This window comes from Zootermopsis nevadensis, unplaced genomic scaffold, assembly GCF_977971745.1.
Source record: "Zootermopsis nevadensis isolate Lab colony 2312 unplaced genomic scaffold, Znev_1.0 Znev_ptg000028l, whole genome shotgun sequence".
Lineage (NCBI taxonomy): Eukaryota > Metazoa > Arthropoda > Insecta > Blattodea > Termopsidae > Zootermopsis > Zootermopsis nevadensis.
In genome coordinates this window covers 18,633,418-18,659,492 of record NW_028259160.1, presented here as the reverse complement: position 1 = coordinate 18,659,492, position 26,075 = coordinate 18,633,418, and the positions used below count along the sequence as shown (strand labels likewise).

General features: G+C 38.4%; 1 protein-coding gene across 4 annotated transcripts in view; it reads left to right on the top strand.

Annotated features, from left to right (window-relative positions):
- The window catches only part of LOC110838250 (receptor-type tyrosine-protein phosphatase F-like), an 82,768-nt gene that overhangs the window by 39,452 nt on the left and 17,241 nt on the right, over nt 1-26,075 (top strand). For all 4 annotated transcript variants that reach the window (XM_022081280.2, XM_087357075.1, XM_022081281.2 and 1 more), the window contains 7 exons: nt 707-844; nt 6,900-7,024; nt 9,274-9,460; nt 12,047-12,117; nt 16,574-16,793; nt 20,845-20,963; nt 24,510-24,693. In XM_022081280.2, coding sequence (XP_021936972.2) covers nt 707-844; nt 6,900-7,024; nt 9,274-9,460; nt 12,047-12,117; nt 16,574-16,793; nt 20,845-20,963; nt 24,510-24,693 — 1,044 coding nt within the window. The remainder of the gene's footprint in view (nt 1-706; nt 845-6,899; nt 7,025-9,273; nt 9,461-12,046; nt 12,118-16,573; nt 16,794-20,844; nt 20,964-24,509; nt 24,694-26,075) is intronic.

Sequence of the window (26,075 nt, the reverse complement as noted above, 5' to 3'; positions counted from 1 at the left end):
AGAAATCACAGCCTCAGTATCAAGCTAAGCATGTGGTAACAATTCTGGTCAGTATACAGGTGGTTCCCAGTTTGAATCTTAACTGTGGCACAAACTACCCTGTCTGAGGATTTTTGCAGTTTACATTAGCCATTCCAATGAACGATTGGGTAATAACTTGAAATAAACCATGACCACTTCCTTCTTAGTTCTTTCACTGTTGTCACAAATACGTTGTTTATTTGGACATATGGAGCTCAACCAGAGATACAGTTCACACTAGACAGATTACTGAGAGGGGGGGGGGTGTTAATAAGAGAACTCTCATCTTGAAGAAGGAAGCATTTAAGACACACAAGGTGCTGTTGGTTTGAATAATAAAAAATATTGCCTTTTGTTACCTATGAACTTCCTAGGGCCTACCCACATTATATGACTAGCATAACTGTAGCATAAACCCCCTTGAAATTCCTAGCATGATAACTATGATCTTTTCAGAAACTTTAATTAAGTCATGAATATGTTTTCTGTTTTGGCATAAATCAGTCAATGTATATAACACACATGCAAATGAGTGTATAAAAGACAAAATCTGGCTCATAAAATGAAAAAAAAAAATTGTTTTCATAACAGCTTTTTGCTCTGGAGAAATCAGTCTGTCTACAGTGAAGACTATAGAAGCATTATTGCCCAAACTACAGTATGCTACCTCACTTGTTATTTACAGAATGTCGCTATAAGGAATATGGTGCTGGATGCAAGCAGAAATGTGGTCACTGTAAAGATGATGTTGCCTGTGACAGGTACACTGGAGAATGTCCATTAGGATGTGAACCAGGATACTACCCTCCATTCTGCCAACAAAGTGAGTCCAACTTATGTTACTTCTTGTGTGCAGTGGGATATACAGAGCATGTTGAAGTCTGAAGGTTTGTGGCAGTAGTACATTATAATATGCTGAATTATTCTTTAGGCTTTGCCATCATTGAAATTATAAAATAATAATAGTGCATTTCAGTAGCTGGATTCTTCTTCTATCTAAGGTAATAAACTCGGAAAGCGCACTCCATACAAGAATACTGATAATATTCTTGTTGTCTTTGCAGTGTGCTTTTAGAGGTACAGGTACCCCTTGATTTACGCCAGGGATGTGTTCCTGGACTAACTGGCATAATCTGAATTGGCGTAAATTGGAACGACTTTATAATGTAAATCAATGGGAAGTCAGTGACATGCATTCCCAGTACCCAAACGTTGACAATTAATATAATGGCATTACATTTAAAGCTCTGGAATAACGTAAATAAAAGAAAGGGAATTTAAAAAATATATTTTATACGCTTGCAATCGGCGATGGCGTGATAAAGCAGCGTTAGTACTCTGACGAAGTCCCTGGTTGAGGATCGTCATGTTTTTTAAAGAAGGCATGTAGTGTGGACTGTCGTGATTTCTTCTTTCTTCCATTCATTCAAAATTTCACGATAATGCCTCATGGACTCAATTGCATAAGAGCAAACTTGCATATGCAAAAGTTTGCATTTCACAAACAGCTTTTACCGATTCATCAATCTCATTGGAACAAATTCGCGTTAACAAAACATACGTAATTGCAGAGATGACTGCATTTATAATTTTTATTCAAAATCAGCCATGTAAGAATTACGGTTTAGTATAAGAAACAGTACGAGAAACATTGTAAAACGTTATAAATAATTTATCCATCCAATGGCTCGACAGCCCATATCGGGCCTTGGCCTCCTCAATTTTCTGCCTCCATGAAGATCTATTATTTGTGGCCATTTTCCAATTTCGACATTGGATCAGACCGGCAGCATCCGGTCTCGAAGCATCTTCCCATCTTCCTCTAGGTCTTCCCACTGTTCTTGTCCCTTCAAACTTAGCATTTAGGACTTTCTTAAGGGTTTTTGTGCCATCCATCCTTTGAATATGCCCCGTCCATTGCAGTCTATTTAATTTAATACATGTTACAAGATTGCGATCTTTATATAGTCTGTATAACTCCTGGTTATATCTTACCCTCCACTGGTCATTATCTTTAACTGGGCCACAAATCCTTCTTAGTATTTTCTTTTCAAACCCTCTCAGGGTATTTTCCGATTTCTGGGACAGCACCCAGTTTTCACAGCCATACTTGAGAACACTGCGAATTAAGGTTTTATACAGCAGTATCTTCGTTTTCCTGTGTATATCTCCACTTTTCATCACTGCCACTAATGAAAAGTAGGCCTTATTGGCCAACATTAGCCTTCTTTGAATCTCTCTATATTCATCATTATTACTGGTAATGCATGTGCCCAGGTATACAAAACTATCCACCACCTCAATATTATGATCTTGGATTACCAATTGTTGGTCTACTCTATTCTGCTTACGTGTTTGGATCATAGCTTTAGTTTTATTTTCGTTGATAGTTAATCCAATTTCATCAGCACTAATTCTCATGACTTCAAACAGGTCCTTCACAGATTTTAATGACCTGCCAAGCAACATATATCATCTGCGTATCCGACTATTTGGCACATCTTAAATTCAAGAGTTCTGTCAACATCTATTGGCAGCTTTCTAATTATGTATTCTAAGGCTAAATTAAACAGTATTGGGGCTAGCCCATCACCTTGTTTCAGGCCTTGTTCAATCTTAAAAGGACTTGTGAGATCTACCTGTATCTTTACTTGTGCATCAGTGTGAGTCATAGTTGCTCTAACAAGCCGTATCAATTTGGGGGTTATACCAAATTCATACATAATAGAATATAGTTTATTCCTCTTAATGCTATTATATGCCTGCTTGAAATCTATGTAGAGGTGGTATATATATTCACATTATACTCCCAGCACTTCTCGAGAGTGTGTTTGACCATGACTATCTGATCCATTGTTGATCTACCACGTCTAAACCCTGCCTGATATTCTCCAATTATATTTTCAGCTATTGGTTCTATCCTATTACGTAGTATGGTGGTGAATATTTTATAGGCTGTGCATAGCAGTACAATTCCTCTGTAGTTCATACATTCCAACTTATCTCCCTTTTTATATATGGGACAAATGATACTTCTTTGTTATAAATAATAGTAAAATATATTCTTTTCACTTTTTGACTTTCTGGTTTCAAAATCGGCACAAATCGAGGGCTACCTCTATTAAATTCACCTTGTTTGGTAGTTCCTGCTTTAGCCACTAGATAGCAGCACCTCAGTGTCTACCATCCTCAGCTTCCCTCATTCATCATTTCAATATCACCATTTGTAGGATATTCAAAAGCATAATTTCAAAGAAATCTCTCCAGTGGTTACCAAGTAGAATCGACTCAACAGATGGAGGGACATACACTACCTGCCTATAACGCATTCTCCTTATGCTTTTCTTGCAAAGATTACACAAAAGGAGGGGAAAGAGGACAGAAAGCCTGGAGATATGAGGAAGTTTTCACCAAATATACAGAATGTTGTAACTTGTATTTTTTGTTTTATGCAATATCACAAGAAAGTAATAAATGTTTCAAATGAAGAATATTGATACAGGTTGAGTTTAAAAAACTGGAGAAGTGATCAAATATCAATTTGATATCCAGTTGTGAAATTCAGGTAAGCAATGTGCTGTCAACTGATGTACTTATTTTTCTAACAGCAAAGGGCCAATGACTTTAGAACACTGTGGCGAGTTTATATAAATTAGTTCTTAATATTGAAAGGAATCTGGTGTGGTTGGGATTCAGACATTAAAATTGTGTTCTTAATGAAATATAGAGGCAGACAAGTGTGGAGTCTTAAGGAATTGCAAGTGAAACTAATAAATATGCATCACTCACCTATGATCATACAAACTGTGAAGATTATAATATAACAGCACATAAAACAGTAAACACTGGTTTGTGTGGATTTGCCACATTTTGGTGCTACAGCAACTGTGTCAATTTGAAATTTGCAGCACATGTTACTGTATATTGTTTACAAATACTACTACTACCACTGCTATGGCGTAACAGCCCAAAATCGAGCCCTAGCCTCCTCTATCTTCTTCCTCCAATTCTCTCTATCCAATGCTATCCTTCTCCAAGCTGCTGTTCCAAGGAGATTTCTGGAGTCAGTCGTCACTGCATCCAGCCATCTACCTTTAGGTCTTCCCACTGGCCTTCTCCCATATATTATTCCTTTCAATATTTTTTTGGGTATCCTGACGTTCCATGTGCCAAATTCGAAAACCATATTCCGTTGCCAAGGTCGTTGCCGTACATTCTCTTTCCCATTTATCCGAGGCTTCGATAGAGGCTTCTCAACATATATCATTTTTACAGATGTAGGGGTGTCGGCCCTACGATCCAACCCCCAACCTGGAGGACCAGGGTATTTCTCTTAGTCTGGTCCCTACCCTTGACCTGTCCGGCTTGGGAGGCCCTACCAGTAGCAAAGCTACCGCCGGCATAGCTCTCGGGGTTATTGTTTACAACTACACCATGGGGTAATAGTGAAATGTTTGAAATTGGCAAGGAACAAAGAAGTGTAAACATTTAGTGAGTCATAATATAAACCATTTGTGATGCAGTAACATTTTAATTAAATGTTTATTTAAAGTGCAGATAGCAGTGTTGGGTCTCCATCATAAGACCCTACTCTGGGAATCCACCATTGAACAAAAGTTGAGAGGATAGCTGTCTTCTGGGTTGTAGCTCCATGTAGTCTGATAGAAGTTTACCAATGTTTCAGAGGTCCTTGCTGCCTCACTCATCGGTAATGATTAAGCTGTTCATGTGGAATCAGTTTGGGATATAGATAACTGTCAGTCAAGGCAGAGCTTTGGCCAGACCAGTGGGGACTCTAGTCAGGATCAGGCAAGGGCCTGGCAACCAATAGGAGTGAGGGGCATATCACAGCTTGACCATCTGAAGGGGAAGGACATGAAAGAGAGAGATATCCAAGAAATCAGCCCTTGGAAGAGCCCCTTGGGGTCTGGCAGTTGGATCACTGGACAGAATGGTGGCCGGCAGACATGATGAAGAGGAGCAAGGAGAGTGGAAATAAGGACTGACTGGGGCCAAGTGTTGTCCTGAAGAGGACAGTGTAGTGGTCTAGTGGCCAGGTTGGGATAGGCAGTGCTGTATCAGATATGTCTTATGTCCTTTGAGAGAGTGGATGAGGAGCTTGTATGACTGGTGTAGGCAAAGGCCATTCTCCCTATTCAACTTGTTTGGATGTAGCTTGATCATGGTAGCTTCTCTGATCATCCAGTCAATGTATCTAGATTTGTGGACAGGAGTGGTGTCCTGGATTTAAATGCGGTGGCCCAAGTTGATGCTGTGTTCAGCCAAGGCAGATTTGACTAGATGCTTCAGACAGATGTAGTGATGGTGCTTCTTCACTCAGGTCTCGATGGAATGTCCAGTCTGCCTGATGCAGACTTGACCATACTCCCAGGGCACTCTGTATACACCAAGAGTCTCGAGTCCCAGGCCATCCTTCGCAGGATGAAGGAAACCAGGGATCTTCTATGGGGATAGCCCACAAACTTGATGTGTCTGGACACAAGCTTGCTGATGTGGTTGAAGGTCATGTTCTCATAGGCAGGAAGGTGGCCAAGGCAGGTGTTTCTGGGGGGGGGGGGGGGGGGGTGCGACTCTTGATGGATGGTTGAGAGCCCATAAAATTTGGCCGTTCTGCCTGAAAGTGGTCCAGAGAAGCTCCAGTTCACTAACCAAGTTTTCCTTATCAGAAGAGGATCTGACCCTGCGCACCAGTATGGATAGTACAGCCTATTTGTTGGAAGGATTGTGGTAAGAATTAAAGCTGAGTTAGAGGTTAGTGTGAGAGCCATCAGGTTTACAGTATGTGTCGATATCGAGGAATGGAAGATGGCCATCCCTTACTGTTTCCATAGTGAACTGAATGTTCTCATCGATACTGTTCAGGTGGTAAAGCGACTCTAAACAGCTTGTCCGGACCATGGTTTTGTATGATGTATATGTCATCCACTTAATGACACCAGCAGAGGGGCTTGTGGGTTCCCCCTTCCAGAGCTGTTTCTTCGAAGTTCTTCATGAGGAAGTTGGCAGTGAAAGTGGATAGTGATGAAACCATGGCCACAACATCAGTCTTCTCGTACTACCATTTGCCGAACCTGAGAAAGGAAGAGGTTGATACATGACAGAATTGTCTCAAGATATTTTCATTGAAGTGTCAGGTCAGGAATTGCAGGGCTTCTGCAATGGGCACCATTGTGACAAGTCAGATGACATTGAAGCTGATAAGGATGTCCTCAGGACCAATATGGAGGACTTTGTGGTGTTAAAGAACTCCACAAATTTCTTTATATGTTGTGGAAATTGCCGCACATATTCCCTGAGCTCCCTAGCCAGATACTGGGCCAGTGGTTAGGGTGGTGATGATAGCCCTGGGGATGGGGTGGGGCTCCATTCTTGTGGAACTTTGGGAGCTTGTACAGTCTAGGATGCCTCAAACGCTGTGGCTGCAGCTGTTGGATGACCTCCTTCGGAAGTGATGACTTCTTGGGAAGGAGGGTGGGCTTCTATTCCACTGTCTCGGTAGGCTCCTTGGGCAACCTCCTATATGTAAGGGCCCCTGACGTTGATGAATTGATTAGTTTATAGTCAGCTAAACTACTGGTAATTTATTGCTTTCAAGAACTTACATGTTATGTAGCCTAAATATGGCCTTAGCATTCATTATTACACATTGGGTGGAACTGATTTACTGCCATGATTCAGGAGCTTTTCTCACTCATCAGATGTGTTCAAACCACCATGATACTTTGTATCGTGGGTTTAATTCCACTACACATTCATTGAAATTTTATGTTGGAACAGGTGGCTTCAAATGAAAATGATTAATATTCTGAATAATATTAATGCCTCATGCATAATTGTCCTATTGGTTTTGTGCTCAGCATACAAGTACCTGTCAACAGCTCCAGATGTCAAGGTCACAGAATACCTCTGTGTCACAGTTGAAGCAAATTTGCAGAACTGCAAAGGCAGGGGTTCCCCCAGATTTTATCAGTTACAATACAAGGTGAGTTCTGAATTTTCTGAAATGCCATAATTACCAAAACAATCCTGAATGGAAGAAGAAGAGTTATGAATGTAGATTGGGTTCTAATAAAGACCGTGACAGAACAGCCAAATAGATTAACTATGATTACAGAACTGAAGAGAATCAGATTGTGTATATGGAAACACTTTGAAAGGCTGTATGCAGTAAGAAGGAAAAGTATTTAAAATTTATCACTGGGAAAGTTCAGAATAAGATACTGTAGGAGAACAGAAATACTGTGTAATGCATTCAGAAATTTCAGAGTCGATGTACTAATTAAACAAAGATAGAATTGATACCACTGACCAATGTATCAATACTACAAATAAATTCTAATGAATGAAAACGAATATGGCTATCTTCTGGGTTTAGCTTCATGTAGTCAAGTAGAAGTTTACCAGTGTTTCAGATGATGGAGATAGCAGGGATGTCTGAAGCTTTGGTAAACTCCTGCCAGACTACATGGTGCTACAACCCAGAAGACAGCCATCTTCATACTCACCAATGTGAAAAGCTCAAATTTTACTTAATGAGATAAAATGTGTCAGTCATAAAAACTGTGTCATTTTACAAGGCATCTGCACTGCTTAGCAGTGATTTTGGCTTGGGTCATTATGGCTTGGTTTATGCAGTGGGATGATGGTTAAAAGACATTCTGAACTGCAGAGTTCACTCTGTTGTTACTTCTGCACACTGCTCATATGATGTGTACAGCAAAGATGGTAGTATTGCTGGCATGTGCAGAGCATGCAATATTAACCTTCCTCCATCCCACGTCCTCTTCTGTTGGTTACATAGATAATGATGTGGATGTAATGTAGTTGATAGAAATGAAGAAATCTTTAACAGTAAGAAGAAATGTAAGAGCACAGAGGTTCATGGAGATATATACCTGTTGAAATATTATAAGTACAACCATCTGTTACTCTTGGGCACATGGAATGCAGGGAAGACAGCTGAAGAATGGAAGATAGCACATATAATTGTTAAGGAGAACTGAAGTAAAATCCACAGACTAGATGAATAGCATTACTGTGCTCTGCATACAAAAGTTATGTATATGGTAGTTTTGAAAATAAGTTACAATCACTTGTAAGAAACTGCTGTAAAACCCCATTAATTCATTTTCATTTAATTCAGACTCCTGTGTAAATATCAGTAATTTTAGACCTTGTCAAGAGATGCAAGTTCATATGCTTTTAAATGGGGATAATTTGAGGTTGTAACTGCGGTCTATTCTATGTAATTCGTTTCATGAATAAGCAGATTGCAGTATGTGGTTCTTTTTAGATCAGTTGTCACCCCCTGGAAAGTGATCGGCCTTGAGTGAAATGACACGTGGAAATCACAGTCTATCATGAAATTAATTAAAGGTGGTCATGTTCTTGGATGTTGCACCATGAAGTCTAGTGGATACTGACTGATGTTTCAGAGGCACTTATATGTAGTCAGGATGATCACTCTTTACCCTGATGATGAAGGCAGTAAGTCCTTCTGAAAAATTGGTCATTATCTACCAGACTCTATGGTGCAGCATCCCAGAAGATGACCATCTTTATACTTGTAGCTGTGGGAACCTGAAATAATTCCATAATTTAGTTGCTTCACAATCATGTTATGAATATCCTCCCTGTTTTAACTGGTTCAGGATACACTACCAATCATAGGACGTGAATGAAAGATATCACTCCACCCAACTATCTGCAAAACAATATTTGTGTGTTTTTATGTTTTATAATTTTATTTGGTTTTATTCCTTACATAGCTTCTAGTGTTATTTTTTATTTCTGTATAAAAAGCAACAAGGCATTTATTTACATTAGAAACTGTAGTGCGGGTGTGACGCTGATGATTATTGACAGTTGAAACATGTTTTTCAAAGCTGAACCAGTAGCTGACTTCAGTGATACAATGGTATGTTGTCGCAGTAGGCAGGCACTGGAAATTGTTGAAAGTAACTGAACATTGGACAAAGTTGTGTATAATGAATCAAAGAGAATGAGGTTTAAGGTGTTGTAAGGTTTCTGTTCTAAACTTAATACTTTCTTGCATGTCCTAAGTTTTCTAAAATAGTCCTGTCTGCCAATAATTCAAGCTCTGTGAAATTATTGGAACATCCATATCAAAATAATATTTTAACATTAATGTTACAACAGGAAATGTTTTCTTGGAAACTGCTGGTACAAACATAATTCTGACAGTAATATTTTTTCATTTCATTCTTGCAGGAAGCAAATCATGATTTATGGTTGGAACTAGAGTATCGTCAGATAACATCAAATGAAATAACAAGAAATATTACTGGGTTGAAATCTGGTATCCGCTATCAAGTAAGGGTTGTGCTTCTGGACAAGGATGGTGGCAGTTACCAGGGGCCAAATATTTTGCCTGCAGAGATCATCACTAAATGTGCAGGTTTGTTTATGTTAAAAGCATTCAGTCTCTCTCCATTCAGTGTGCCTCGGTGATTTCAGTGAACAGCAGAGTGCAGGAAATTAAATTAGTACTTTGACTGTTCCAGTTGGTTGTCACCCCTGCTTCATGTGTAGGAACCTTCTCAACCCAGAAACCAGTTATACATCCTGAGGTTTTTGGGTTTTCTCAGCCCCTCCAGGCAAGTGCTGATTGAATGAAATACAGCAACTTCCTTTCCCATTGTTTCTCATTTACAGTCATGCTCCCTCATTCAGTGTTATGTTAGGCGCACAGTTCTTGAAAGCACTGAATGAAGTAAAGCTAGTGGAAGTGTTGTGCACACCTCTGTATAAACAAAACTGTGGCCCAGCTATCATTCAGTCTTCATGTTAGTATTTCCCTAAAATATTCTAACCTAAAAACATTGTTCTGTGTTATTATGCTGTGTAGACAGACTTGTAGGTAGATATCATTGTTTTGGAGAAAAGTACTGTTTCCATCACCAGGGCTGAAGATGGCATGTTTCTCTGAAATGTTGGTATCTATTTTCAAGTCCACATAGCATAACAACACATCACCACCACCATGGGCAGTAGGTTCATGATTTTTTTCTGATTTTAGTGCCAAGTAAAAGTTAGCCTTCCGAGCAATAGCATGCATGAGTTTCTTTTTCTTTTCGTATTCCTCCAGCAGAAGTAGGCTTTAACATGGGAATTGAAAATTACCCAAGTTGGACATCATGTAGTGCTCAGTACCCATACATCAACATTTAAATTTAGCATGGCAAGAGCCATCTGAGGTTCACAATGAATTGTAAGAAGTTTATGGATATTGTCCAGTAGAATGCAGCACAGTACCTGCATGTGAGTTGACAGGTAATGTGTCCTGTGTAGTTGAAGTCACACTGCTCTGGGTTCCTGGTCATAGTGGAATTCAGGGGAATGTGAATGTGGATGCCATGGTTAAGGATTTGAGTAGTTTGTTCTTCAGTTCCAAACCAGTATTCACAATCTCTCCATGTGTTGGTAGTAAATGGTTAAGGAGTGGCTGAAATAGAAACACTTGGAACACAGAGTTTCCATGCTAGGTGTGAATGAGGTAGTTAATGCTCTTTAAAGGCCTTAAAACAAACTGTCCAGGAATTTGTTTGCTTTGGGTAAAGGCCTTGAAATGAACTGTCCAGGAATCTGTTGGCTTTGGGTAGGGAATGATGCATGCTGGTAACAGATTTTTGACTGGCCAGTGAACACTGAGGCAGCATCTAAGTATCGTCAGCCTCTCATAAAGCACAGTATTCAGGAAAGGTGGGTGGCACAGAACAGAGATCTTTGGATATTCATGTTAGATTCAATAGGAGGGTCTCAGTCAGGACATGATGATAATGTTGTGGATGGGTTCTTTGTGGGGCCATAGTAACGGTAAAGGTGGATACACAATGGACATATTAGTGGTCTGACTACATGGGGCAGCAGAAAGGTCTTAGGAATGTGCTTTTGTCCTCTTTGCTTAAGCAACACCAATGTCTGGATGTGCAGGAAATTGTCAACTGTAATGAACAGAACATCAGTATCTTTCTGGGTGAAGATCATATGGCATGTGAAGAAATTACTCGCATGTGACTTGTCATTTTCTTCATTGGTTTTCGAGCCTAGTTATTTGGGAACAATTCAACAACTAGAGAAATAAACACACAGATGCTGCTCCTTCGAAGTCTGGCTCTAGCTTGTACCATATTCATTTAAAAATTTAATCATGAGCAATTCAGTAGACTCCATTTTTATATTTTGTTACTGAAATGCAGCCGGAAAATAAAAATGAATTCCACACCAACTGACTGATCAGAAAACAAAGTGGAAGATGATTGGCAGATTAGCTGATGAAATACTGGGTCTGAAAAGGAAAACTTCTTGAAGAGGTTTGTACTATCAGTGAAACTTAGACCAGATTTGAGGACACAGTCTACTCAGTGGAAATATGTAACTTAATGTCAGAAAAAATGTAGCAAACAACAACAAAGAGTGAAGACTGAAGATCATTGCATAAGATATGGGTGGCCTGATAGCAGCTGATAAGAGTGCCTGCCAGGACAGTTGTAACAGCAGTGTACAGTAGAAGTGTTATGCTTTGTGTCCAGAAATGTGGACCAGAATACCTGACATGCTTGCAGCTGCTTTCTCATCCTGTGTTTGTAATATGTTCCTTTGACATTGCAAAAATAACAAAGTGTGATGCACTTGTATCAGGGCTGTATACATGTGTGGTGGAGGGGGAAGGGAGGATCCTACAGTAACATCAGCTACAGTGGCTGCCTTGTGACTTCATATTCTTGGAAACAGACAAGGTGTCTGCAGAAGTGACCAAAGTGTTGGGAGGCTGTCTTCAGGCAGGATAGTGGTTACAGTGAAGGGAGGACTGTAAATTTATTTTGTAGAAGAAACTTTTATTTCTGAGATAAATGTGAAGTGTACATTTCTTTTGAAATTACTTACATATTGTTAGATATTCAGTGTATTAAACTATATCTCACCTCTGTGTTTATGTTTCAATTTGGAGACAGTTGTGATATTTGAATAATGTAATTTTCAGTTCCTGATTCTGTACATTATGATCTTCAGGCTACAGAAATTACAGAGGACAGCTTCCAGGTCACTTGGAAGGTCAGTAACATAATGGTGTCATGTTATTACATGTTATGTGCATGTACACAGACATAAGAATTTCATAAATATGGAAATGTGTGACAATACTTGTCATTTTAGTGATCTGAATGGGATTGAAAGGATACATTGTTATATTTGTGATGAGATTTGGGTATGTTACAAAGTAGTTTTCACATGACACTAAGGGCTCAAGTTTAATAAAAAGTTTCAAGATGCAGGTTTGTGTTTTTCAGGATATTAATTTCTTCATTGCTGTGGGATGGGATCTCATCCTTTTCCAGACACAGGGTTACATTCACCATTTTCTTTAAACTCATGGAGTGAGTAAAATTTATTCAAATGATGTGGCAATTTTGTGTAAGTGCTGCAAACTTATAATTTAAAACAAGTTCACATAATTCATGTCTGAAAGTTTTTGATGATGGTGCGTTATTGAAGCAAATTGTTTTTTGGACGTTATCTATCATCCAAGATTAAATAAAATCTGTAAAACCATGATGTTTTGGAGATGGGAGTCTATCTTTGTCTTCAGGTAAAACCTACTCTGGTGGGCCCAATCAATGAGCTAATCTCGAGATAGGGATTAGTTTTATTGATTGGGCCCAACAGAGTAGGTCTTACCTAAAGACAGAGATAGACTCCCATCTCCAAAACAACATGGTTTTATTGATTTTATTTAATCTTGGATGATGGATAATGTCCAGAAAACAGTTTGCTTAAAGTTCACAGTCATTAATGAGATATTTGAGGATACTTTTGCGTGAGTGATCTTTCAGTTTCAAATTTTATGTTGCAGTTCACATGCATCACTCAAAGATTTCACCAGTAAGATGTACCCACCTTCTGGGTTTGACTTTCAGTTAACTGATCAGTTATTCACAATGAAAGATATTGCCAAATTGTGGAAAAATTAATAAAACATGTTTTCTGATATCTTGAAACTATTTTTCATAATAGAGTTACACAGTAGTCAGTAATGCAGAAGACAAAACACATTGGCAGGCCATGGGCTGAAAACCACTGTTGTAGGTCTATCAAATAGAACACTACTGGGAATGAAGAGAATATAAATTTTAAATCAGAAAGGTGCAAACTGCAACATAAATCACTATAATTACTGAAATAGAATATTAGGATTTGATTCAGATTTTCAATCTGTTCAGAAGACACCTAAATACAGACATCTTTATTCCACTCCATGGATCTGTAAGTTTGTCAGATGACAATAGGATGTGGAATTAATCAATATGTACACATTATGTGTACAGTTCATAGTATTATGAAGATTTCACATATTATAAACAAAGGGTTTACATAAAGCAGTGATATATTAAAAATATATCCACTCATTTCATGCAGTAGATAAATTATAGTACTCACTTGTGGTATATAAAGACACGAAAACATGTATGAAATGTTTTTAGTTATTTGTGCCAGATGGTTACATGAAGAAACCAACGTTTCAGGAACCATTTCTGTCCCCATCATCAGTTCTCTGATGTGATGTGAGAACCCTGATAATGGGAGACGGATGGTTCCGAAATGTTTGTTTCTTCATGTAATTATTTGTAAACATTAGAAATTCATCAACAGAGTAAAAGGAGTGTGTAATTAAGTATCTTTTTAATGCTACTTTAAATTGTACCTTTTTAATTATAAGACTTATGAGACGGTGGTAAACTGTTGAAAATGTTGATGCCTGAAAACATGTGAGTTTGACAGTTGTTCTATTTGTGCAGCAGAATTAGTTTCATAACCACAACAGCATCATTTTAAAAATTTACGTTGGTGAATCAAACTTTGAAACAACTTGAAGTGATTGTATTTTATATGCAGGCTTTAATATTATATGACTTTAGTTGTTGGTTAACATGCTTGTTGTTGGATTGACTGGTCCAGCAGAAGACAGTATTTCCAAACAGCCTGGAGTGATGCTCATTTAGCTTAGGTTCATGTACACAGCTTACAGATCAAGCCTAATTGAGGAGACAAGATGTAAAATACTTGAGGTTTATTGAATAATACAGGAGAAATACAGGTCTGCAGATCATGGCTCAGTAGAGTTCTGATGATGTCAAGAAACACTGCAAATTGAGCCTAGCAAACAGCAGAAATTCCCCTTCCGATAGAATTATGTGAAGTAACTGTTGCGACTCTCTGACATTCACATTCAACTACTGTTCCATTCATAGTGCTGTAATGAATTATGATAGTATTATACCCATTATGAGGTATAAATATATAACATTAAAAATTTGGGATTCTGAATATGTAATACTAGTAAATGGAGACAATTAGCTAATTTGAACAATTGTTTATATGATATATTATTTGAATGGTTAGTACTTGCTGGCAAGGGGACAGAGTATAATGACAAACTGACCATATTGTAATTCAAATATGTCTGTCACGTGAGTGATGACCAGCTGAGTTCTAGCAACATTTAAACTTTGAAATGGACAAGGATCGACCCAACTCAGGGATTGTCATATATTGCACTTGCTTGTTGACACCATGCCTTTGATTTACCAGTTACCTGCATAGTATTTGGTGCTGCAGTTTTCCAACCTGATAGCATTCACAACAGAAAGGCAGTAGGAATGATATACTTTCCTGTATAGATAAGGTTAATTTTTAAAAATAGATCACTAGTATTCTGGTAATTACAAGTACTGTTATGTAGCAGTTCATTCTTATAAAAAATATGGCATAATAAACTCACCTCACAGAATTGGAATGTGCACACGCACGCAGATACACAAACCATTGGACTCATATTCATCTGAATTTGTGTTGGAAGACCTTGTTAATACACCACACCTGTTTTATGGTATTTATAAGACACCATTAGCATTTAATAATTAAAAGTGCAGAGGCAATAGCAGAGCAGAAATGCCAGAATTGTTATGCTATGTGTAAATTTCATAACTTCCTCTTACCCTTGTAGTTATGCCTTATAGTGTTCATGACCTGAATGCTGTTTGTACTCTGATTTTTTTCCCAATTCTATGAATTCTTTTCTATAGTCCCTGGAATGTATAGTACCATCATGGTACCTCTCATGGTTGCATGATTGTTGGGATTCTGTTCATAGCTGTTGATAAGGACTTTATTTCTTTGATAATTTTTTTTCTCTTTCTCCTGAATGTGGCTCGTATATTTGTTTGTTCCTTTGTCAGTTTGTCTTTATTTGTGCATGTAGTTCTTGCTGTATTGTTTATTCATCTGACTATTCCTTTCTTTATACTTTGTAAGTGATTAGAATAAAGTGAAATCTGTCCCACTCTATGCCATGTAGGTGCTTCGGAGGAGAGGAGGTATAGCTAATACTCATTCTTAACCTCGGCACTAGATGGGGGTGAGTGGTTAGCTTCACTCCCTGGCCTCGCTTTACCCCCCTGTAAATGATCCTGGTACCCACTGGAGACAAGGCTGGGTGGACCTCAGAGCCAGTCTGAATGCAGAGGTTAGAGGAAGAATCCTCTGTCACCGTCGGGGATAGAACCCCGGTCATCCAGCCTGTAGCAAGTCATCATTCTGACAGAGCATTGTTTAGTGTGTAGGTTTTTTTATATACATGTTCCTTCTATCCAGTACCACCCCAAGGAAGGAAACAATTTGAATTGTTTCTCTTCGTGTTGTACTCTTGATTGTACTGAGTGGTGATTGGTGGTGGTGTATAAGTATTGCCTTGTGTGACTCAGCTTTCAGAATGAATGAGAGTGTCTAAATTATCTCTTTATATGGTGAACCAACAACCATACCTGTTCTGTGCTGAGTACTTTAGTTAGGCCATGCTAAAGTGAATATAATAACTTCTGAGGAATGCAGTTTGCACCCAGTCATTGCAGTTCTGGATGCTAGAAAGTCTAAAGCAGATAGAAAAGAGTATAATATCTTTACCAATTGTTTTATTTGCATCAAAGAATATTTCTTGCCATATTTCGTTGTGGATATTATATAAATGAAGACATTGTGCCACATGCCTTTTACAAGCAGCCATCTTTCCTACTGGAATGAATTCTGTGTGCCTTTAAATATTTTTTTATTCTTGATTTCATGGGTTGGAAGTAGTTACCATATATAGTATTACCAGAATAGGTGGTATGAGACTAGCAGGCCACATGGTCTAGTAAATAACTGATGGGATAGTGGTCATGACAGTGGTATCAACTACACAAACGTAAGTTTCCAGTGTGCTATGTACATATAGTTGTAGTGATGTGTTGGGTGATGTGAGCAATTGAAACCATGATTTTCAACACAGGTTTGTCTTATTAACCGCAACATGCAGGGAGGGTTAACAAGCAGTCCTGAATTAAATGTTGGTTATGCTAAGGTTACCTGTTATATTGTGATTTTAAATGTAAAAAACTTCAGATAACAATTGCAAATCATTTATGCTATATCTGTATTATGTATTCATATTTATTAGGAATGTTTACTTTTCCAGATTGTACCAGAGAGCCCCATATGGTGTGCTGCAAGACAGTTTGAGGTGGAACGCAAAGAGAGTTTGCGTTGGTTGAAGCATTATCAAGGTTCAGAAATGACAACTACCTTCTCCAACATGTTGCCAGGCCAGCAATATCAGATCCGAGTGCAGGCATTAACCAATGTGGGGGAAAAGTACCCATTTTCATCTGTCCTCCTCACAACTACAAAGGTTGGCGGTAAGTTCAGTATACATGTTACTCATTTGTATGATGATATTTAACTTGAGAAATTAGCACCCAACTGATATTTGTGAGGTCTATGTTATTGCTGCGTCACATGGTAATAACTCCAGGAGGCTTACAAACATGAACCAACGATTTGCATTATTCATTCTAGCAGCTTGCCAACTCTGCTGGTCAGTCCAGTAAGGCCTGTGGCATGGGATATAAGTTACAATTTTCATAAGTACTTCAGATTTTTTTATAAGGTTAAACTTGGATAATAGGAACATGCTAATTGTATACGTTAAATTTTGTAAGATTATTTTTAAATGGACTCAGATTCTGCAGCTGTATCCCAAACCTGTTTGTTGACCCTTTTACTGTTAGTGAAAATATGTGTTAGCAAGTAATCACTCTATTGTGAGGGCAAAATACTGGAGGAGTTGAATACTCCTATAGTATTTTGTCTCCACACATTTCAGAGGAGTGTTCTTATACTAAAAAATTTAAATTATTAGATGTTCTACTTATAGTCTCTCCCTAACTTTTGCTTCTCTGAATGATCAGACATTAAGCACACTTGATTGCTTACTGCCTCCATCTTCAGGGTGATGTGTAGGCCATGGCGGTGGGTTGGGTCGAGGTGAGGACAGACAGAGCAAACGATTCAGAGGAATAGTGAGGGGTGGGGGCAGCAGCACAGCCTTGCTATAGGGGAATACAAACATAGATGTATAGGAAGATACAGTATGTGGAATGTGCATAGGAAGAACAGGTAAGAAAGTGAAATAGAAAGAAAGAAGGGGAAAAATAATAAAACATGGTTAATTACAATTGAAAACTTGGGAAATAGGGATATCAGTAAGACTTTATTGTTGATCTTTATTTTACTTCTTTCCTTGTTTTTCATTTCCTCCCTTGTTCTACATATATTTTCCTGCCTACTTTAGTGTTTATATCTCTTCCCCCTTCTCCCAGTTAGGTTGTGGTCACCCAACTGTCATATTGGCTCTGTTACTCTCTTTGTCTTCCTTTCTTCATCCATTTGCTCTGGCCTGCTCCTTTCCTACCACTTGCTTTTACAGGTGCAACTTACTCATCACCCTGATGATCGAGGCATCATTGAAACATCAGTCAGCTTCTGTAAGACTACATGGTGCAATATCCCAGAAGGCTATTATTATTATTATTATTATTATTATTGCTCTTCATCCTTTAGTCACTTTAGAATGAGATAGGGCATGTCCAGTCATGTAAGCTCATATTTCCAGGAATGAGAAGAAAGCATAATAAACAAAATTACACCAAATATAAGTGTAAGAGCAGGTTGAGGCTAATTCATATCACTAGTTTAACAATACATTCAAATCATGCTGTCAAATGTGTCATACAAATTGAACCAGTATGAGAAAAATTATCGCTGATAAAGTCCTAAATTGAGTAACGGCATCTATCGATGAGAAATGGCTTAAGCTTCTCTTTAATTATTACTGATCTATTCAATATATGCTGTTGGTTTATTATAAAGTTTATATCCTGTAATAGTCCATCTTCTATTATAGATTTGTAAATTATGAATGTACTGGTGATAATCAAGAGAAGACTGAATATTATGGGCATGCAACTTGTCATTAATCATACAACTATCCTTACATTTCTTGAACATTTTTTCATAAACATGTAATGAAAACTGAGTTTCAATATTTAAATTATTAAAACCTTCTCGACTTGGGTTGCTATACTTCGGCTCTGCAATACAACTGAGTACCTTTTTTTGTGTGTAAAAACTTTTTGTACATTTCTTTGTACCATTTCCATATACAGTAATACCATATAAAGGATACTGGGTATATTAAACGGTAATAGACTGCAACGAGCACCTCCAAATCATCCACATTTGATAATCCCATAATTATCAACAGACTTGAACTGATTATTGCTGCAAATTTTATCGGTTTGGAATTTCCATGTTAAATTGCTGTCAAAAATGACACCAAAAAACTTGTGCTTCTTTCTGCTCTAATTTCTTACTTTTTTTATAACCACCTTTGTGTTATAAACGATTTTACCTTGTTTAATTTGAAAGAATATAAAATTTGATTTCAGTAGCTTGGTTATTGAAATTAAAATACCCAGTAACCTAGCTGTCATCTTCATCCTCTGTATGCCACTGAATGACTTAATATGTATATGAGTTTTCATGTTTTTGTTATGGACAGAGAACTGTTCTTGTGTGTGCAAGTTTACTGACTGCACAAATGACACCATAGTTTGAATGTTGTTATTTTAATAGCTTGGCACAGCAGAATGTCACAATTTGAAGTGAGAGTGAATGTTAATTATGACTACAAGAGAGCCCCACATTCATGATCAGTGAAACCTGTGGGTAAAGGGCCATGGGTTTGGCTGTACTATACAAAGGTATTTAAAGGAAAGCTGTCAGTCATTAGAGTATGATCTTGAAAAGGGAATGCCAACACAGCTCACAAATAACGAGACCAAGTGGTCATTCAATATACGAATGATTTAAGTAATACATGTTACGTACCTGCTATTCAGCATGTGTTGTGTGTCTTGGAATCTTGTTCTGTGGAATATCAAGATCCACACAAGAATGATCTTTCATTAGAAGGAAAAGTGATCCAAGAATTCTGAACAAGATTGTGGGTATCAAATCTAAAACTTCTTGACGATGGTGAAGAGTCAATTGAATAAAAATTTACTTGGATATTATCCATCATCTAGTAAATATAAAACGTAAAACGACGTTTCGGAGATGGTACTCTATCTCCATCTTCAGGTTACTACACAGTTGGGCCCACTAGATAGAGCTAATCCCTATCTCCGGACAAAGTAAAAAAGTGAAAGTCCCGGAATAAAAAGGCATTACCACACCATCCATCCGTGGGACGTAAAAGAATAGTATGTAGTTCTACATACTATTCTTTTACGTCCCACCAAGATCTGCACCGGCGGCGGCTCCAGGCGGGCTCGTGCCCTGACCCTTCCGCGCACACCGCCGCGCCCTCCTACTCGCCGAGGCTTCAGCTTACACGCCTTTGCCTTCCGGCGGCCGGGTATAGGCACGGAGCTTTAGCGCCATCCATTTTCAGGGCTACATACTATTTCTAGTTCTACATACTATTCTTTTACGTCCCACGGATGGATGGTGTGGTAATGCCTTTTTATTCCGGGACTTTCACTTTTTTACTTTGTCCGGAGATAGGGATTAGCTCTATCTAGTGGGCCCAACTGTGTAGGAACCTGAAGACGGAGATAGAGTCCCATCTCCGAAACGTCGTTTTACGTTTTATATTTACTAGACGATGGATAATATCCAAGTAAATTTTTATTCAAGGTTGTGGGTGATTGAATGTTGTGCTGTCTGAATTTCTGCCCACAATCAAAATGGCAAATATTATTCCTCTTATCAAGACAGGAAGCCGAAATTTCATACAGACCATTCAGATCAGAAGGTGATTTAGAAAGATTTCTTCAATAGCCAGTGCATCATTCACCAGGAGTACATTTTGATTAAACAGAACATGAATCAGACCATAAAATGGCATGCTTTACCCAGTGTACGAAGGAATAAACTGTCAAAGTATGGTATCACTGTGCCTTTACAGCCTTCCCATTCACCAGGTCGGGTTACTGCTGGTTATGCTACTGCCTGTTCCCAAGGTTAAAAACTAGTGAAATATGAGGTCACAGGAAAGGCTTACAGTAGTGTCTCCTGTTGTGATATGGTTGCAGGCAGAAATGTATGACATCAGAAGTGAACTACTTTGAAGGTGGTTGTGCGGTAAATTTTTTTTGCTATTTCACTATTTATCCCATAGTATGCAGTAAAAGTTGTCATGATGACAGGTAAACTTACACAGCCACTGGTATGTGGTATCTACCATGTGTCTTCTATGATGTATGTTTTCATTTGTAAGCTCTCATTTTTTGTCTTTGTCCAGTAGTACTTTATTCAGTTAAGTTTTCACTCATGGAGGAGCCATGAATGCTCAATTGCATGCTTATAGTCGGATATGGTTAATATACAAATGTTCTTTTATAGTTCCTGGAAAGGTGCATGACATACATTTGGTCTCCTCCACAAGTCAAGAATTAGAGATAAAGTGGAAACCTCCACTGATCACAGCTGGAACAATTCACCGGTACACAGTCTCTTATCAGGTTAGTCCTTAATTTGTAGTAGAAAAGTGTAAGAATAAAATTTTATTCTCTTTTCTCTTCTATATATGTCACTTGGTGAATGGGTGTATTGGTTTATTGGGACTTTGACCATATTAATCAAACCAAATTATATTCTCCAAACTCAACTAATGTAATACAACTTTTGATAATGGCATGTCCTCCAGACTATATGTAATGGTTATATTGCCTTGACTTGATTCCTTGAATTGGGTAGTGGTACTTCTTCAAGTCTTGATGATTTTCAGTACCATGACCTGGTCACTAGAGCCTCATTTGTGAAAAGAGAGTGTACCACATAAATATGGATCAGTACTAATGATTTTAGATGTTGTCAAAGTTGTTCCTTTCATATCTGCTGAAGCAGAATTACCACATCACCAGTTCATTATGTGCCTATTTACGATATTTAACTAGAACCGGCGTGTTAGTTCAACTAAAATAAACCACATTGAACACAAAATAAACATAAGTATATATATATTTATGATAAGCACAAATACAACAGAACAATAAACGAAATTAACAAATATACCCTGGTGGGAGCGTCCGCTGGATAACCAAAACAAAGTAAATCACAAGACTTACCACAGCGGACGTCTCCACCGGCTGACCATCCGCACAAGGGCTCAACCTTTTTCCAAAGTAGAATTTTGAAGAAAAGACCAAGACGGAATTTGTTATAGATGATCTGGCTGAACTCCCGTATAGAAGTGGGCTTTGAGTTAGGTAACATAGTCTCAAGGAGTGAACGGAAAAGGTAAATTTGTGGGGGAAACACAACTGCGCATGGTCAACCAGGCAAGTTCTGGAGATCATAAGTTCATTAGCCGTAACCACTTGGTTACATTTGTGCATGGCACAATTATGTTTCACTCATACATTATCCCTACATTTAAGACCAGGAACTTACTTGGACACTTTCATATGCAGGAATTTTTTCTGATGTAAGACTTCCTTCTTTTAAAGCTATAAAAAGTTGTGAGCAGCAAGATACACTGTAAGATACAACAGAGTAAAATTAATTTCTTTTATTTCCTTTAATTTACATACACAGATTCATTCACAAACCAATGAAATGCACTTTTCTGGAGAAAACAGTAATGCACTATCAGAATACTGGTTTATATAAGCCCTATGCAATGCACTTTAAGTTCATCACATCTTTATGCTAGTAGATAAGTTAATTTTCTTGCTCCTTAACTCTTATTATAACAAAGAAATTTCATGCTTCCCTAAAATGAAATCTCAAAACTATTATTGGTTCTGAATTTTATATTTACAAGCGAAGTAATTACATTTCCTCCTGGCAATGGATTCTTAATTTTAAGTACAACAATATCCAAAACAATGTGTGTGTGTAATTGCATACCAGTATTGAATGGTTAGATTTCAGGTTCCCATGGCAGTGAGTATGAAGATGTCTGTCTTCTGTGATATTGTGCTATGTAGTCTGATGGATACTGATTGACATTTCAGAGGAGCCCTGATGATGGAGGCAGTAGGCTCTGAAACGTCTGTCAGTGTTTATCAGAATACATCGAAACAATTTCAGAAGAGAGTCATTTTCAGTGATGAATGGTTCCACGTCACTGGGTTATTTGAGCACTTGCTAGTAACATTTCATTCCAACTGTTGAAAGCAATTGAGTTTGCAACATGTTACATATTTAAAATACTTTTGAATATTTAATATGTTGTGTTGGAAACATTATAATCTCTGCTTAAGTAAATAACAGTGGGATGCATATGATTGTTGTAGAGTTGCAGTTTTTGTAAGTGTTTACACTAATTGTGCCTCTTAAAGTAAAGTTTAATGCAACACATGATGATGTGAGACTCTCATCATACATATTACTTCACTTTCATGAACTGCATATGATGTGAATTTTAAATTATACTTCATAGACTAATGGCATAAGGAAATATAATATTTTGTAGGCCAGTTTGTTTTGGTGGAGGAAGGATAAAAAAAAGTTCCTAGGTGCAGGTTTCACTGGAGAAGTGTTGTATGGTGCTAAACTGGGTCTTTATGAAGACGTGGGAAATAAAAGTTATATTTATGCCACAGTATTGTACCTAATAGTCCCGCGCCGTAGCCGCGCAGTCTGAGGCATCATGCTTCGGACCTGCGATACGGAATGCGCGCTGGTTCGGATCTCTGGGGAAAAGAAATTTTTTCATGAGCTTTCGACCAGTGTATGGGACCGGTGCCAACCCAGCATCGTGAGGAAATTGGGGAGCTACAATAAGTAGCGTAATCCGGTCAGGAAAACTAGCAATGGCTGGGGGTTTGTCGTGCTGACCACACGTCACCCTGTATCTGGTTGGATGATCGTTCACCTCTGCTTAGGCATGTGAATGTGAGGCCAGCAGTCAAGCTAGTCAAGCTAGTCGGCTTTGGCTCTCTGAAGATGTTACGCCACGAATTTATTTATTTTATTGTACCTAATAACCATCTAACATTTAGGAGGTGTGAAATGTAGAAGAATGTCCAACAAATGTTTTCTTAGGGATTCAGACCCACTGTGCTTCTCCAGACTAATCCATAGTTCGTTCTATGAGAGATTCTTTTCAGGCATAACTCTACCCTCTTGAGTGACATGAACAAATGGACAGATAATTGTGAATTATTATGTACTTTCCTAAGTTGAAGATTGTCACTAATCTTGTATAATGACTAGTGGCCAATAATATTAAGCAACATATATGTGGTATGTAGCTGTATTCAAGGAATAAAGGCTAAAAATATGTTTTCCTTACTCTAGCAATAACCAGCAGTAACATACTGGATTTCTGTTTATGAATTCAGCTGGTTTATCAGCTTTACTGTCTGAGGTTTTCTGTAATTTTGTTCATTCTCTTCATCTTAATCCGAAGCTACTGCCTTAGGCCTTAATCTGCCTCTGACCTAATCATTCATAATCATCATCTCATCAGAGCCTATGAGTCAATCAGCTAATTTTTTTATATGTTGAATTACTTTGGCATGGGAGAGAAGAGGGTATGGAGAAAACTGCATGAAGATAGGCTTAAAAATTTGTAATCCTCCCCCAGTGTTATCATGGTGATTAAATCAAGAAGATTGAGATGGGCAGGGCATGGGGCATGCATGGATGGGGCAAGATGTGTTCACCGGGTATTGGTAGGGAAGCCTGAGGGGAAGAGATCACTGCGGAGACCTGGACATAGATGGGAGGATAATATCAGGCGTGATCTATGGGAGATAGAAGTTAAAGGCGACTGGTTTTTGTTGGCTCAGGACAGGGACCAGTGGAGGGCTTTGGTTAATTCGGTGATGAACCTTCAGGTTCTGTAAGCTATCTAGTTAGTTGAATTACTTTGACTTAGAAGATAGAAAGTATACAGTTGGTACTGCAGTTTCCCTAGTTGTTGCAGATGGTTACAGATAACAGGAAAACTGCAATGACACATGTAAGATGGTAGAAATGAGTGTTCATGATGGTAGATGTGCATTAATGAGAGAAGGTGTGTGTAATAATAAAATTTTGTTTTTAAATTTGTTCAGTGCAAGAAACTCCTTGCCTGCCACAGTGAGAACTGCAGCCACTCTGCTGGTCAGGTAGAAGTGAAAAATACTTCCACTGTTCTGCGTGGTCTGTTGTCACATGCACAGTACTCAGTCAGTGTTGTTGCTCTGTCTGGTTCCTGGGGACCTGCCAGTTACGTGCTGGCTGTCACGGATATGACAGGTTTGTGAAACTGGTATATTAGCTAAAAAATGCTAAGGTTAAGTGAACTCTTGTAATATGTAACATGTTGAACTGATGCATAACCTTTATGCCCGTACTTTAGTTCTTTATTGTGTAAGTTATCAGTGTGTTTTTGCTAGTATGTTTTTGTAACTATTAGAATACAGTGGATTCCGGTTAATTGGGACACATTGGGACTGACACTTTGGCCCAATTATGTTGTTGCCCCAATTATGTGAAGTTCCATGTAAAGAGTTAAAAAGGGTCATTCTTTAAGATTTGTCTGAAATAAACAACTGCCCCAATCAACCGAAATCTACTGTAAATTATTTATAAGAATCCATGTCAAGTTTTCCCACATTTTCTGATCCTATCCAGAAGTCTCCCCCCCCCCCCCCCCACACACACCCACACCCACACATACATACATACATACATCCCTCTATTTCTTCTTCTCTCGTGTATACATACGTTCACTCACACTCTTCATGAAACTTCCACTCATGTGATATGAAGCAAATTGTAACCAATTTTCATTCATGAAGGCATTACTTCTTGTTTCACTTTTTCATAAAATAAAATTATATAATACATGTGGCACTTGCTAAAAACAATATGTATCCGGAAATAGCTGCTGCCCTATGTACCTTAGGGACAAGGTCTGTCTCGGGTACATGGAAGTACATACCCCATAAAGTGGTGAATAAATGGGATAATAATAATCCATGGCATAGCAGCTCTCTGAGAGCCAAAGCAAACTAGCTGGCTGCTGGCCTCATGTTCACATGCCTAAGCAGAGGTGAATGATGATCCAACCAATAGGGTGACGTGTGGTCAGCACGACGAACCCGCAGCCATTGCTAGTTTCCATGACTGTATTATGCTACCCATTGTAGCTCCCCAATTTCCTTATGATGCTGGGTTGGCACTGGTCCCATGCACCCGTCAAAAATCTCATGAGAAATTTCTTTCCCTGAGACTCGAACCAGTGCGCATTCCGTATCACCGGTCCGAAGCATGATGCCTCAAACTGCACGGCTACATGGTATTTGGGAAGTACCATATTGAAATTTCAGCCCAGAGTCTGGCTGCTTTAACTAAGCAAACAAATTAACACAACATGTGAAATCATACTTTGTGAAAAGACAGTGAGTTCATGTTGAGAATTCAATAGATGTTCATCTTGTGGGCAAAGTCCGTGCATTTTTAACAGTTATAGTCAGGTTGTTTTATTTAGTATAAAATGATCATCTGTTTGGATCCAGTGCCAAGAGTGGACAGGCCATGTTATAGTAATGGTGACTGTAAATAGTTTGCTGGGCAATCGTCTACACTTCAGTCTTGTGTCATTCATGGATGCAGATTATTTCATAAGTTATGTT